General features: G+C 44.1%; 1 protein-coding gene across 1 annotated transcript; it reads left to right on the top strand.

Annotated features, from left to right (window-relative positions):
- Positions 1–10,663: 10,663 nt before the first annotated feature.
- zfp36l1a (zinc finger protein 36, C3H type-like 1a) lies at positions 10,664–16,485 on the top strand. Its single transcript, XM_080414688.1, has 2 exons — positions 10,664–10,900; positions 12,707–16,485. The coding sequence occupies exons 1-2, from the start codon at positions 10,844–10,846 to the stop codon at positions 13,784–13,786; spliced, it is 1,137 nt and encodes a 378-aa protein (XP_080270814.1). The 5' UTR covers positions 10,664–10,843; the 3' UTR covers positions 13,787–16,485.
- Positions 16,486–16,841: the final 356 nt, after the last annotated feature.

The following is a 16,841-nucleotide window of genomic DNA, read 5'->3' as shown; positions in this document are numbered from 1 at the left end:
AATATGACGTCACCATATGCCTTGGGTCGATCAAGGACAACTCACAAACAACTATATTCAGCTCTCATCTTGGAGACATAAACAACGCCACTCCAGCACACAGGAGACAGCTCATCATCATTGTTAATACAAACCACATTTGTACCAATTCACACGCCACCAAAATGCCAATTTGCAAACTTCTCGTTTACGATGAGCAGGCACGTTCGCCAAACACGGAATGTGACAAAATCTGAATTGTGTGCTTGTCAACAGCATCTGGAGCGATGTCAGTACTACAGGGAACGCTCCATACAATCCGATAAATCTGCAGGGGATAAGTGTGACAAAAGTGGGCAGGGTCGATCTAGTGGCTGCCCTTATGTATTGTCCAGAACTGGACACATGGACTGTGTAATTCTAGTCCATGAGTGACCACACAGGGCTGGTTGTGAGATCTGGGAGTGATGGGGGAATTGAGACAGATGGGGCAGGGCAGGACTTTTTTTCGTGAGAGAATGCCTTCCCCTGTTCCTGCGGCAGCCCTAGGCTTCACAAAGCCCATTGATTTTTTTGTGTTGAGTGAGACGCTGAGGAATATCTCATTTCAGTGTTCGCCGCATGGTCATGACACCTGGACTAGGGTCAGGTCTGCCCGGTCCCAGTGGACAAATGCTTGGCCCAAGGATTTCTGGACATAGCGTCTAGCAGATTCCAATCTTTGTTCCTTAACCCTCTGTCCCTACTGTATGTTCCCTGATGCGGGCACGCACAGTTCGCTCACTCGCGTGCACACACACACACACACACGCTCACTCGCGTGCACACACACACTCGCTCACACACACACACACACACACACACACACACACACACACACACACACACACACACACACACACACACACACACACACACACACACACACACACACACACACACACACACACTTTGTAGTGATCATGTGTCTACTTTATATGGTGTGTTCATCCGATCGCTCTCATCGAGACATTTCTACAGCTTGATAGCGTTGACCTGCCCCTTTTGTCTCGATAGTTTTGACCCCCCCACCCACCTCCCGGCCAAACGCTCCCTTCCCATGAGCCTCCGGGGCAGACGGCAGCATTGCTCCTCAGGAAGCACAAGGGTCAGGAAGTCAAGGGAGGACTCTGGGCTTTCATTCTAAATACAGCCCTCTCTCCAAGAGATGAGCATCTCAGCAGAGAATTGGACAGTAAATCTCCCTTTAAAAGCCTCGCCGCTCGCTTGTTTGTTTGTTTCTATTTTGGTGACCCCTCCCGTTTAACCGTAGCATCGTTAGTCCCACTATTTCACTTGAGGAGTGGACAGCAGTCCAGTGCCGGCACCAAAGAGATTAATTTCCATTGACGCATCTTGTTTGTTTTGAACCACGGTCCATGACTGCAATGCTGCATGATGTGTTGACGTTGTCCAAGTGAGCCTTGTCTACAGAGTTGACGCTGCATCCCACCCAGTATGAGGTGAAGGAAGAAGAAGAAGGAGAAGGAGAAAATGTAAAGAAAAAGTACAAGTTGAAGAAGAAGAAGTGATGAACGGACATCTTTCACTGTTTCGTGGCAACAACATCAGTAAAAGCAGTTGGTGGTTCGCCACTAACAATGCTGTGGCCACTCTTTTATGGACAATTAATTCCCCCATCTTATTTTCCTCCACTCGCCACTCTCTCTCTCTCTCTCTCTCTCTCACACCTTGTCTATGTCTCTTTGCCTGCCTCTCTCTGCCTATGTTACAGTCTCTCTCTCCTAGCTTCTCTCCCTTTCCCTGGGTCCACTCTCAACCACTGGCACAACACGGATCTGAGAATGGCGACCACAGTCACTCCCTAGCACGGCCCATTGGAGTTTGGTGAACAACATGGCCATGATACAGTACATGAAAGGGGGGTACAGATCATGGGGTCCTGTCAGCCCTTATAAAGACAAGAACTGGATCAGACAGAATGGGGATGTGGGGAGGGAATGTATACAGAAACGAAAGCCACGCAGTGTCATCACAAAGGCCAGACCAACAAATGACAACATATTGAACACATTAAGTGCGGTTCAAAGCTGAGACTTGGTTAACCTTGATTGCTGACTGTCTAAAACGTAGTGGACAGCGTCTGTTCTTGTTGTTATCAGTGTTTCTAAAGATATGCCCCACTGGGTCTCACACCTCACATCACATGCTAGGAGGTGGGGGGGAAGAGCAGTGGTTTTCAACCTTTTTTTTTCGTGTCAAGGACCCCCAAATTGACACATATTAGCCCACGGACCCCCATTTGAAAAGATATGCCAGGGACTCAACCATTTTGATTTCTTAGGCGTCCCAATCTACACTCTATCATCATCATTAGTGTTCATTAAATGAACTTCACTTAACTCTGAGAGTGTACAAATGGAACCAAATGGACCCGTTAGGGTCCATTTGGTTTCATTTGTACACTCTCAGAGTTACAGACACATAAGGGTCAATTTGGTTCCTAACTATTAATTTGGTTGGGGACCCCCTGGAACCCCCTCAAGGACCACTGGTGGTCCCCGGACCACTGGTTGAGAACCACTGCTGTAGAGCACCGGTCATGATTGTTACTCTGGTGCATGTATGGGTGTTGTAGAGATGAGTCTGTTTTGCCACAGTCATAGTCATATGAATGTGGAAAGTCGGTCAGCGGAAGCCAGTTGCACAATACATGGCCCTGTGTCATCTATTAGACTTTAAAGCCAGTTAAACTGACCTTAAAATCAAGACTAGGAAAGATGTGTGTGTACTGTGTGTGTGTGTGTGTGTGTGTGTGTGTGTGTGTGTGTGTGTGTGTGTGTGTGTGTGTGTGTGCGTGCGTGCGTGCGTGCGTGCGTGCGTGCGTGCGTGCGTGCGTGCGTGCGTGCGTGCGTGCGTGCGTGCGTGCGTGCGTGCGTGCGTGCGTGCGTGCGTGCGTGTTTGTGTGATATTGGAATAAAATTAATAAAATCAGCTGCTAATTTAGAAATCACTGGTTTGTGTAATAATGTATTATTTACTTATTTTGATGACATCATCACGCAATGACATCATGACATCATCACAACCATGTAACTGTCCTTTAAAATGACTTGTCCTAGGTACAAATGTGATTTACCAAGAAATCAACCTGCTTTCTTACAACTTCTTGTAAATTGGTTATCAGCACTGATTCGTGTTGGTGAGTGAAATGTTTCACTGGGTGGTACATCTGAATTGAAGAGAAAATAATTACTTCAAGTTCCATGGTGCTGTGGTAGTTGGACACGAGGTCTACTGCTTTGAAGGAGACAAGTGGAATCGGACTGAAGTGCATGTCTTCAACACAGTGTCTCTGTGCTGGATGATGTTACCCCCTGTGATAGCTGGAAGAGGAGAACATCCCCTTGAGGTTCCCTACATATGTGGCCTGGAGTCAGCTATGCTGATCGAACATTCCATCTACATTTTGGTGGAAGGACGTCTTTATGCATTTGATGTCGACACCCACAGATGGTTCAAGCCCAGGGATTGTGGGAATGTTCCAGAGAACGGGCACTGCGACCACTCAGCCTGTGTCTTGGGGAAGGCCATATACGCAATGAGGTCTCAATGCACTAATGTCATCTACAAGTTGGACACCACCACAATGGTCTGGTCTTTAATTAACACCAGAGGCACTCCACCAACTGCTTCCGAGGGTTCCTCTGCCACCATCATTGGGACAAAGATGTTTGTATTTGGGGGCATACACGAGGGAATAACGACAACATTAGTGTGTTTGACACAGAGACCAACTGCTGGCTGAGCACTCCTGCGCTCTTTCAGCGTTTCAGCGTCCCACAAGGACGCAATGATCATTCAGCCTTTGCCTACAATGGAGAGCTGTACATATTTGGTGGCCAATGCCATAACAAGGACTTGAATGATCTGTGGAAATTCAATCCAGAGACCTTCTCCTGGAAGAAGGTGGAACCCAAAGGAAAAGGCCCGTTATCAATGTATAGAATGTTATGTTGCATGGTGGGAGATCGTATGATCATCTTTGGTGGATTCAAGCGATACTTCTTCAGACCTTCTTCAGGTTATAACGCAGCGCCTGTTCACACTGATGAACTGTTCATGTTAGATTTAAGGCCTAGTCTGAAGTCATTATGCAAGCTAACAGTTATTCAGTACAATCTGGATCAGTCAGAACTCCCAAACAACATCAGGTGGGAACTGGCAAACCTGAAAAAAACTGAAAAACCGAAACTGAAAGAAATGGTTCTTCAATTTGTGCGGCAAAATAAATGTCTTTATAACGAATATTCCGGGCGTAATCTTTGGAAGAGAACCATGGCGTCCCGGAATGGAAGAGAGTGGAGCGGAGGAGAGGAGTGAAGATTCGAGCGAAGGAACAGCTACGGAGGTTCTCTGGAAAAATGTGGATATATTCTGCTTAAAGGAGCACTTCACCCCTGGAAGAAGTTCCAGGGGTGACCACAGGGGGGACCACAGGGGGACCACAGCGTATCACTGCCTATAACTTCAACTCCCAGAATGCTTTGGTGCCTTGTGGCAGGGGAGGTTCCATGTGGGTGTGATCTCCAACAATAACATACAAACAGCATGCCAGTGTCGCCATGTCTGCTTATTATAAGCGGCTTCTTTCTAAAATGTAGTTGATATTTGGGCTTGTTTCCAAATGTTTTGATTGCTGTTTAAACCAGTGGTTCTCAAACATGTTCATGTATTTTTCCACAGACCCCCATCTGAAATTATAATTTGTGGCAGGGAGCCCCTAACAAATATGTGTCAAAAATATTCCACATTTTGAAAAGCAAATAAAAATATTTTGCAAAAAATCCACATTTTGGACTTTTTCCCCCTCAAGATTTTTTTGTAAATAGCAGATCTACAAGCTCACAATGGGTTGCGAAGCGTTGTGAGCTTGTAGATCAGCAATTTTCAAATATATAATATCCCATGTCTAGGTAAAGTGCTCTTGGCATAGTTATTTTTCTTTTGGGCTTGTTTTCATAGACCTGGCTGCTTATTTCTCTCACAATATCTGGCAACACTGGCTGTCCTCGCAAACGTTCATCTAGTTACATATTATGTCCAAGGATTCGTTAGTGATGTCATATCACTGGGACATATAAGTATCTTCATGCAGTTTCACTTCCGTGTCGCATAGTATTGACATCACTGTCACATCCTTGGTATTATGATCCTAGCCTTTCGTGACGGTGTTTGTTTACCAGCGCTGCTACTCCACGCTGTATTTTTTTTTTCAAGCTTGCGCTTATGAAACACTACACAGGATTATTATTTCATGTCAACATTCAAGTACAACTATCAGAAGATAACTCAGGTAAAGTAATGCCTCACTCTGCAGGGGCCGCTGGCCGCAGCTAATGGGAGTGGCCGAGTGGCGAAAGAAGGTTGAACAAAGTGTTACGGACACCCCATTGGGGCTGTCTTTTGAGATGGTCTGACTGAGACACGCCGAGACATGTAGTGCGGAAAGGAATGAGACCAATCTCTCATGATGCAAATAACGTCACGAATATTGCGAAGATTACTAGATATCTAAAAACACAGATTATTCACAAAAAAAAACCCAGGATCTTGTTTCTTGACTCCTAAACTTCATTAAAAGACCGAAAACTTCTTCCAGGGGTGAAGTGCTCCTTTAAAGAAAAGAGGTAACACTGAGTTGATATGAGGGAGGAAGGTGGAGGAGGGAAGGGACAATATAAGAAGAAAGAGCAATAACATTGACGTCATATTGTCATATTGCCATTTTTTTCAGTTTTTTGTTTTTAGGAGCAACACCCACTCCTACTGGTTCTGATTTTATTATTATTATTATTATTTTTTAAATAACACCAACTCATATGGGGACAATGTTAGAAAATAGGGTTTCTATGAAAACTAAATGTTTTTTATTCTATTTTTCCATTTTTGGGGTTAAAATATAACGACATGGGAAGTTTCCGGTGGCGTTACCCAGTAATAGTGCATGTGGCATGGACGGTGTTTCATATGAGCATCTTAGGGCTACGCAGTCAGACGTTTTGACAGCTATATTTACTGTCTGCTTAGAGAATCATAGAGCAAGCAAATGATGGTATGTACTATAAGCAAAGCAAAGCAAGGGAGTGTTTGTATTAAGTGTGTGTGTGTGTGTGTGTGTGTGTGTGTGTGTGTGTGTGTGTGTGTGTGTGTGTATATGTGTGTGTGTGTGTGTGTGTGTGTGTGTGTGTGTGTGTGTGCGTGCGTGCGTGCGTGCGTGTGTGTGTGTACATGTGTGAGCAGTAGCTCACAAACATTGCTTATATTACAGAATCAATATTCCAATCTATCAAATTATTCTGTACTACGCAACACTCACAGAGCAATGGTATCTTCAAAATGACAATCACAAGAATCATCATAGCAGCAATTATTACACACATGAAAAATCACAAGCAAGAGAAAAGTGCATTTATAAGCCAGCCAGCCGAGGAGCCCATTCACTTTGGCACACACATATAACTAAAACATAGAAGCAAGCAAAGATGTCATGGCCAGTGAGTGGATAGACATTTGAATCATTCAGATGGTCTGAACTTATGACTTTGAGAAAATGTCAGGCACTTGAAATAACATTATGTGCATATAATAATGAGCAAAGCAGTGTACTAAAACAGATAAGAATGTGGAAAGGGAAGATGCCTGCCCTCTGCAGGGTGACATGGGGTACTACAATGACCTGTTGCCATAAGCACCCAGTCAAAGGGAATCCACAGACAAACTCTCTGCAGATAGCATCAGGTTTTTGCATTTCTGCCCAACATCTTTCATCTCCTGTTGACATGGCCAACGTTTAATTTCCCCTTTCATACCAAGTTAAGCATTATCGGTGACCTCATGCCTCAGTCCAATCCTCCCTTCCTTAAGGGGTATCCTTTGAGAGGACAGTACAGGAGGAAGAAATCAAAACAGAGGCTGGGGGGACTGATAGGGCATACAGTAAAGGAAAGCAGCCTTGAACTCCTGGAACACATATCTTGGACAGGGAAAGAGTATAACAAACCTGTGGGGGGGTTTAAGGAGTCTGCATAGTACAGTCAGAGTGACACACTCCAGAGAGAGAAGCTTGACTAACAACGAGAGCGAGCGAGCGAGAGAGAGAGAGAGAGAGAGAGAGAGAGAGAGAGAGACTCTCAACCATGCTGCCTCCTTAACTCAGATGCATTTGCTTTACATTTCAGACATTACCGGTAGACTTTTAAATCATGAGGACGAACTCCTCATCCTCGTCCTTTATTACAAGCAGCCAATAGTAAGCAAGTCTAGGGTCAAAGCCACAGAATACAGATATGGGCTGAGGTAAACGCAGGCTTTCGTGTGACCCAAAGAAGTCTGGTCTGTCGGCACTTTGGAGTGTTACTATCTGCATCTGAGGCTGGGGACATTATCGGCTGATTCTTTTGTTTTCGACAGGAAACAGGTGCCTCCTCCTCAGCCTGGAAAGACTGTTTAGTAGCACAATATCAAGTTGGCAGCGTGCAGAGACTATAAGGGTAAACAACACGTGTATGGCACTTCTTAAGAACTCAGAGGTCACAGAGAGTTGGTCTGGTAAAATATGATCAACAGGTCCTCTTGTCCTTATTCTGTGTGTGTCGCCAATGTGCACGCACTGTGAAATTTGGGATGCTGTAAATACTTTTTCTAACCTACATCACCAAGAAGCCTCCCTGTACATTTAAAGTACAATAAATCTGTAGCTATTCAGATTGTGATTAATGTGGGACATGGCATGGACACTTTAAGTCATTTCATGCCTGTTTTGTAATTGTCATATTACTGAGAAATACAGTGTCTCTCCGCCCATTTCCCTCCTGTAGGCCCCCCTTGGGGTGGAGAGACAATCGATCTGATCCACTTAATCAATCAGTGACAGGGCCTTTGAACCGCAGACGTTATTTCCAGCAGCTCTGTCATCCCATCCTGTCGTCTGTAAAAACACTCCAGGGGGAGATTATTCCACACAGCTCAGGCTCATAAAAACTCCTTTAATGTTAACACACATGCCCGCTCGTGCGTTCGCACACACACACACACACGCACGCACGCACACACACGCGCGCGCACTCACACACACACACACTCACACACATCATAACATGCACACACTGAAACATGCCTGTCTTCTTTGCTGACTGGCTCTTGAGTCCAAAACAACTAACTTGTTCAAGTTATCTATCTGTAAACATCTGGATTTCTCACTGTTGAAGATTAAAAACTAAGTTATTCAAAAGATAATGTAACTCAAACGTTTCCATCAATACAGTGAGTATTTACCCCCCAAAAAATCACAGGCACTTTCACTATCTCGCCATAGCTAAGTAGATTTTTTAAACAGGATAGGACATGTAAATGATGGGCGGTTGGCTGTCAAAGTGGCAGGCAGAGTTGACTTTACTTAGCAGCCGCAGATGAAGTTCACCATCATTTGGCTGGTGGCTGTGTTTTAACTCCCCACCCTGGTGGTTTGTCTGGCTGTAATAAGCCAAGTTCGTGCAGCTGTAGCACTTTGTGCAGGCCTACTTTTGAATATCTCCACAATAACTCATGTCACTCCTGACTACCAGGCTCCCTTCGCGAGGGAGCGCAGTGCTGGCTCTGTTTTGTCTCTCTCTTCCTCGGCTGAATTCAGTAATTCAGCTTCAAAACAACCTCCCTCGTCTCTCTGCCTCAACAACTTCCAGAGTGAGACAAAGCTCTCCACCCCCTGCATGGCTCCTGGTACAGGCAAAGAAGAGGAAGGGGAAAGGGAATGTTTTGGCCCCCCTCTCTATCTCTCTCCACCTCCCTCCCCGCATCTCCCCAGGGCAGTGCTGTGTAGTAATAAACGTCCCCCATAAATCTCCCCCTCACGCCATCCCCTCCTCCAACCCCTTTTAACAGCTTCTTTTCTTCTCCACAACCATGCTTTCTTTTTCTTCTTCTCCTTCTATTGCAACCCAACCCTGACATTGACTCTGCACATGGCCGATGGCTGCTCTGTCATGGATTCAGAGGAGGGGAGGAGTGCAACAACAGACCACAATGGATTTGTATAGGTTTCACTTCTCTGCCCAGTTCTTTTATACATACAGGCCTCATTGTGACTGCCTGTGGTTGAAATCTGGTGAGATCACTGCGGTGTCAGGTACCCTACCTGATGGAATGAGAATGTAGCGCACATGTGCATACATATTCAGCTGGTTTGTATTCAGGGAGCAAAATTACCTGCTCTTGAGGGATAAGGCCAGGGTATAGTGTAAACAGCCCTAGCTTAAAAAAAGAAAAAGAAAAAAGTAAACCACGGTTGGAGAAAAAAGTTTTCAATGGGGAAATAACTGTGGTCGGGCAAGGGTTAACAAGCGCTGGCTGCCTGAATCCACCGGAAAGTCCCACAAGTGACGTTACAGTCCAGCAATTAAGAGTAAATTAATTACAGAGTAGTGGATGGTAGCTGGAAGCCTGGGGATAGAGTATAGTAAAGCCTCACAGTAAACAACACCAGACTGTCTAAAAAGAAGCAACTTCCAGAAAAAACGTTGTTGGTAATCAGTATTATGAAATAAACTTTTGGCAAAGACAAATTCTATACTTGTGAGGTATTTAAAAGTAGACTATGCTTGTATTTATATACAAGTAGTATGCTTGGTTTTGTGGACATGAAAGTATGGACAATAACTTGGGCATATCACCATTATATTCATCTTTATGAATTTAGAACTTTCATATACAATTCTGTGATTGTATTTGAGCAATAAATTATAATCTGTCATAATCAGCAGAGGCACTGCAGTGAGTTCAGACCTAATTTATACCCCATAGCGGCTTGAGAAAAATAGCAGATATGATCTATAAGCACATAATACATAATGAGCTTGTAAGTCAGCTATATTTTCGGCAAGCAACACCGTCGTACGACTAAGTATAAATCGGCTTAGTTTTAGTTAGTGGAATGTGGCGATGAGAAGAGAACTGAGCTCTCCTCATTGTTCGGTGGCACCGCGTTCAGATTGAAATAAAAAAAAGGCTAGAACTGTTTTGCATGCATCCTGCGTACAACACTGTAGTCATCTCTCAAACAAACTGGCAAAGTGGCAACCAATGCAAGTTTAGTCCAGTGTTGCCATGTTGGCTTATTACAAGCGACTTTGGGCTTGTTTTTCTGTAGTAAGTCGCTTGTAAACATTGCTAGTTGCGGCGGGTTGCGGTTTTTTTGGGGCTTGTTTCTGAAGTGTAGTTGCTATTTGAGCTTGTTTCCTAAAGTTGTTTAAACCAGTGGTTCTTAAACATTTTCATGTAAGGAACCCCCAAATTATATGTATTTGTCCACATACGGACACCCCCATCTGAAAACATATGCCAGCATTGCTGCCATGGAAACCCTTACTAGATTTGTGTTGTTAAAATGTTCAAGATTTTTTTTTGAAAATAGCCAATGTATATATACACTGTTGCAGCACTGTTACAAGTGCTCATGTTGCTTCTTTTGGGGCACGTTTTCCTAGACCAACAGGTTGCTTGTTTCTCTCTCAAAACCTGGCAACAAGTTTAGTGTCCCCGAAGGAAGAGAAAATAGAAAAAAAGTTAGTGAACGCCCCCAGAGTCTGCAGAAGCTCCTCCTGCAGCGGATTATAAAGGTTAATGTTCGGGGCTGGTTGCAGAGAGCAGAGTGAGAGGGGGTGTTCTGATCTGCAGGGGCAAAAATCAGAACAAACACAACCAAGGACCTGCAGCAGCAACTTTATCTCCCAACAACTCAACTTTTTTTTTTTTTTTTTTTTTATACACACACCGTTGGTTTGATTAGATTTTGGTCGCTGCAAAGATGACCGCAGCCGTGGTGTCGTCGCCTTTCTTCGACTTCGAACAAGTCATGAACAAGGTTAGTTTGAAAACTTTTCCTCCTTTAGCTCCGCATCACTACTTTAAGTTACTTCAAACCACACCACAGTTAGTTAGCCCTGTGTGCTAGCAGCTGCGCTAGCAGTGTTGCCAGGTGTTGTCAGAGAAATAAGCTACCGGGGTCTAGGAAAACGAGCCCAAAAGAAGCAACTAATAAGCCACTTGAGCACTTTAAACCTCTATGCATCATGAAAATAGCCAGACCTACAAGCTCACAACGCGTCGCGATGCGTTGTGAGCTTGTAGATCTGTTAACTCTCGAAATAAAATGTGGATTTTTTTTTTTTGTGAGACATTCTAACACAAAATGCTCCCATGGCACAACTTCTTTATGAAAATATTTGAGAACACTCGACATTTAAAAAAAAAATTGCAACTACACTGCATTGCAACCCGCAACTACCAATATTTACAAGCGAATTTACAGAAAAAGAAGCCCAAAGTAGCTTATAATAAGCCGACATGGCAACACTGCTGCTGTAGTGGAATGATGGCTGCATGCTTCGGGCCCTGTCTGTCTGTCTGTCTGTCTGTCTGCTGAGGCGCGCCTATGTGCGCGCAACTTGGACTTGTTTTGATCACGTTCTTTTCTCTCTTGACTCTTTATTTGGTGACATGTGTTGTTTTGTTGCCTGTCTATAGCGTTGTTAACTAGTTAACTTTCGATTAACTGAATACACAGGACCCCAATGGAAACAAGCCATGGTGCTTTCTTGGGTTTAATCCTTTTAGCATCCTTTTAGTATAGAACTGTACTTTCTGTGTTTTTTTTTTGGCAAACTGTTAATAAAGTATTCAATAAATCAAACAAACTAGTGTTGGCGGAATGGTTGAAATCGCTCAATTTGATGTATGTGCCACTGTCTGCCACATCAAATAGGGATTTGTGTGGCTGTCATTAGTCATTTTGGCTCATTGACTGTGGTTTTGAGCCGTGACTTTGCTAGTAATAACGCTATCATTACGTGGAACACATTTGCTTTTAAGTTAAGATACTTGTTTTAGTATTTATACTAATTATTGTATTAGTTGAGACACAAAGCAACCTCATGCCCGCATTGAGGGCAACGCTCCACTGGATTTCCACTTGAATCAGATTTAAGAGTTCTGTGCACTTCATATTCCAAGAGGATTGCTTCAATGATAGTTTGATAGTAAACAAGTATTATGCAAAACTTTTTTGATTAGCGTAACAGCACGCGACCACGAGACAAGAGTTGTTCACTAGTTAAAAGTTACTGCAGCCACATGCACATTTGGTTTGTGGACATTTGATAAAAGAATGGCATTTATTTCCTATCACATCCCCTTTTAATAGTTATTCAATTACGAATAGGCTTGCACCCCAGTGGTGTTATAAAAGTCATTTTGAGGATTAGCTAACCCACCCACCAGCTTGGCGGTGTATTGAAATCACGCTCGGTACTATACATTGTAATTCTGTAGGATGCCTTGCTGCTAATGCACTTTCATTATGTTCGAATGATGGCAGCTTCTTTGTAACCACTACCAGCCGCGCTCCACTGACGCTTCCCTGCTCCATTTACTAAGCAGGCATACATTCCACACGAGGGCAACTTGCCAAACCAGCTGCTGTTCTATAGGCCTGTATCCGCTTGTGTATTTAGAGCCAAAAAGAACATGGTCATGCAAAAGGAACCTATGGATGTTTCTCTTTTCCTATCCCAAACCTGCCATCCCTTGATGAAACCCAGTCCTCATTGCCTGCCATTTGAATAGATCACATTGCTTTCCCCAACTAATCATGTGTTTCTTCTCTCTTCAGAACAACAAATTGCTCAACTACAACAACAACAACCTGGGCGCCCCCCATCCCATGTCTGTCCCTTGCACTGGCACAAGTGTGCCCATCTCCAGCCCCACCGGAGCCCTGCTGGACAGGAAGGCGGTGGGGACTCCCTCGGTGGGAGGGGTGTACCAGCGACGGCACTCAGTCAGCAGCACAAAGTTCAACCAGAATCAATTCCTGAACACCTTGAAGGCTGCGGACCACTCCGCCCTCATCTCAGGGGTTGGCAACATCAGCAACAACAACAAGGAGAACCGGCTGCGAGATCGCTCCTTCTCTGAGACGGGTGAGCGGCTCTTACACAAGTGCCTGGGGCCTGCCAGTCCAACCAGCGCCGGCAGTGGGAACGGCCAGGTGAACTCCAGCCGCTATAAGACTGAGTTGTGCAGGCCCTTCGAGGAGAACGGCGCCTGCAAGTACGGCGACAAATGCCAGTTTGCTCATGGCATCCATGAACTGCGAAGCCTGAGCCGCCATCCCAAATACAAAACAGAGCTGTGTCGCACCTTCCACACCATCGGCTTCTGCCCCTACGGGCCCCGCTGCCACTTCATCCACAACGCAGAGGAGCGCCGTGGACCCCCGCCCAGCTCCCCTCTCTCCTCATCCTCCTGCAACAAGATGGAGCGGCCCCGGCTGCAGCACAGCTACAGCTTCGCCGGTTTCTCCAGCTCGGGTGGTCTGAGAGACAGCCCCACCTCCGTAACCCCACCGCCCATGTTTTTCCCTGATGAGGTCCCAGAGTGGCCCAGCAGCAACCCTTTCACCTACTCCAGCCAGGAGCTGGCAAACCTGTTCGGGCCCAGCCTCGGCGCTGGCCCGGCAGAGCCTGGCACCCCAGCGCCCCCTTCACCGACGAGCACCCCATACTTCTTCAGGCCCATGCTGGAGTCGCCTCAGATGTTCGAGACTCCGTCCAGCCCGCCCAACTCTTTGTCAGACCAGGACGGCTACCAGAGCAGCTCCGGAGGCAGCCTGAGTGGCTCCGAGTCCCCCACCCTGGATACCACCCGCCGCCTTCCTATCTTCAGCCGCCTCTCCATTTCCGACGACTAGACCACACATGTCCACAGGCGCCTTTAAAGTCACGTGACACAAAGAGAACGCGGCACTTCCCTCTACCTCTGACCCCCCCACTCCTCTCTCCTTTCCTTATGCAAGACACCGTATTAGTTCCTAGATAATAGAGGATGTGTAGTCAATTAAGGGAACTCTTATCTAAATCACGTTTTCACCCCCCGGTAATCATCGCGGCAAGTTTTAATAGAAGCCCCCCCCCCCCCCCCCTCAACCATGTGTCATAGTGCCAAAAAGGAGAGGAAGTTGAACAATGAGAACGATGTGAGAGCATCATGTGACTGTTTTGCCAGGTGCCACTTGTTAATTTTTTTGTTTTCCTTTTTACTTCTTCTTGAATGTGTAGCAACACAAGTGGCCATGGAATAGGGAGTGCGTTGCACTAACCCCACCTCCCCTCCACCCCCTGATGATACCACTCCCCCCCCCCCCCCCCCCTTCTCCGAGCTAGCTAGAGGGTGCTCACTAATGTATCTGTAGATCAACCGCAGCTGTTTTCATTTGTTTTTTTTACAGACTGAGCTAAAAGTAGAGAGAAATTAAAAAACAAAAACCCTGAAACGATATGAATAGTTTTAATGGAAAAAAGTAACAAAAACAGTGCCTGGGGCGGTTTCTGCATGTGTTAAGGGTAAATGGACTACTGTTTGTTTTTGGGTCCTTCTCGTTGCCCCCTGGTAACAATTCTTTCTCAAGCACCATCTTATGTAATGTGGACTGAGGGAGTCTGCAGGAAGGACTTTGAACTGGAAGATGGTTTTGCCCCACACCCCTACCCCTCCTGAAATGTTCTCCTGTTGCTGGTCACTGGCTTTTTCAGTTTTTTTGTTTTTGTTGGAGGGAGGTGGAAGGAAGTCTTGATATCTAACTGGTTATTAAACCTTTTCTAAGACTCTGCCTGGCTTCTCAGCCACGCCCCCCTCGTTAATGCCGATCCACAGACAGTGGGGAATTCCCAGCATTCTCATGGTGAAGTTGTACATCCTACAACTTGATAAGATCGGAATCTCCAAGCTATCCTTAACTTTACCTCCCCACCTCTCTCTCTCGTTAGAACTTGCTCTCTGGAGCACTGTACTCATTACATCCCTTTTTTTGCTTCGATAATTATTTTTTATTAATGTTATTATTATTATTACGGTTATTATTATTGTTTGAAAAACTTTCCAGACAGAAGGTTTGCTTGTCACTGCTTATTTAACTTATCAAAAACATATTTATTGGTGATCATATGCATTTTTTTTTTGTTAATTTTGTTTTGTATTTATCTGGATAATGAACAATAGAATATATTTTCTTTTATGTTAAATTATGATCTTCCATATTAATCTAAAGATTGTGAAGACGTTTTTGTCAGTTTCCTTTTTTCACAGTTTAATATATTGTACTACGATGACTTTTTGTTTTGCAACTACACTTTGTCAAAATGAAACTTAATTTAAAGCAAAAAAATGCAAAAAAAGATGTTTTGCGTTTTGATTATTTATTGTAGATTTTTTGTTTTCGTTTTGTTTCTCCCTTTCATTGGACTGCAATTACTTTCACAAACTAGATCTGCTTGTATTCATTCCTAGGCTATCCTGTCCACAACCCTCACCAGCTAGACCGTAGCAGTACATAAACTGTTGTGACCTTTTTAATACAACCGCTTTTTGTTTCACTTCGTTCAGATATCTCTTCACTCTGAAAAAGAAAGGGCTCTCTTTCTGTCAGCACTATGATTCTGTTATCACAAGTAAAGAGGTGCTACATGTGATGAGGATTGCCATGAGCACGCTCACATCACTGGTTTAGGACGTTCTGAGTTCAAAGAGTGGTCTATGTTTTTTGTTTAATTTAACCCATTAAGACCAGAAGCCGATTGTACATGTCTCCTAGATCCCAACAGTATTCTGAAAAACGTATGTTTCTATATCAGTGGTGCTCAATCTTTTTCATGTCAAGGACCCCCAAAGTGGACCCCATCTCAAAAATATTTTGTTCCGGGGGGTCCCAGAAGCAAAGATTTGAGTTAAAATGTTTGCTTTAAAAATATATATATATATTCAAATATTTGCAAAATTTTTCACGATAAAAAAAAAAAAAGTAGATCTACAAGCTCATAGCGCGTGAGCTTGTATATCTGCTATTTTTTAATAGCCAAAGTGTAAAATAATGCTTTTTTTTTTTGCTCAAATCTAAAAATGACACAGATGCTTCTCCCGGTCTTAATGGGTTAATAAAATGCCTCCTGTCAATAACATTCTTACATGGATACCCAGATTGTTATTACAAGCAATAGCTGTGACCAAATGGGTTGAGGAAAGGATATTGTTCTTTGATTGGTTGTTTGATGCACTTGTTTGCCCCCCCCCCCCCTCCCCCCCTCCCCTCCCTGAACCATTTGAAGTGCCTCTTCTGAATACATTCCAGGTAGCTAAGGCTTTGTCTGCCTTTTTATATTATAATGGAGGACATTTTAAAGTCACATTGTTCCATGTTGCCTCGTACGCTTTGTTGAAAAGAGGTGAACTGATTTGACACAAAGAAAGTAAACTGTTGAATGTATTTTTTCCAGCCATGTTTTTTTCTTTTCTTCACTACAGTAATTTCTGTGAGTTTATATTAAAAACAAACTTTCTCTTTTTGTAAGTATTGATTGCAGTTAAAATCAATAAACCCCATATTTTGGAAAAGTCCATCTTGTGAGTTACATAGTGTCGAAGTGTGCCTGTGTACTGTACACCGTAAAATCCTGGATACATTGATACTGTGTAGCGCATGGAACTCCTGAATACACATTCTCAAGACGTGACACAATTTCCATGCATCAAGTATGGATCAACGCCTTTTACATTCCAATACAACATGATCCTCTATATGATTTATGTAGTGTGCCAGTTCTGTGTACTGGAACCAGATGTGTGTAGATAAGTCAAATGTGTGTGGGTTCTAATTAAACGGTGTACTGATCTACACACAGACCCAATACTATTCACAACTTCTAAGATGCCAATTTCCAAATCATCACGATTAGTCCGACCGTTTGCTCAGT

Source organism: Gymnoscopelus braueri (assembly GCF_963280865.1).
Source record: "Gymnoscopelus braueri genome assembly, chromosome: 19".
NCBI classification, from domain to species: domain Eukaryota; kingdom Metazoa; phylum Chordata; class Actinopteri; order Myctophiformes; family Myctophidae; genus Gymnoscopelus; species Gymnoscopelus braueri.
Note: the sequence above shows the minus strand (reverse complement) of the source record. Positions and strands in the feature narration are given on the sequence as shown.

Bases quoted from the DNA above. Each gene is read 5' to 3' on its own strand.
- zfp36l1a (XM_080414688.1), top strand. From the start codon at position 10,844: ATGACCGCAGCCGTGGTGTCGTCGCCTTTCTTCGACTTCGAACAAGTC. The intron at 10,901-12,706 runs GTTAGTTTGAAA...TTCTCTCTTCAG, and splicing joins TCGAACAAGTCATGAACAAG to AACAACAAATTGCTCAACTA.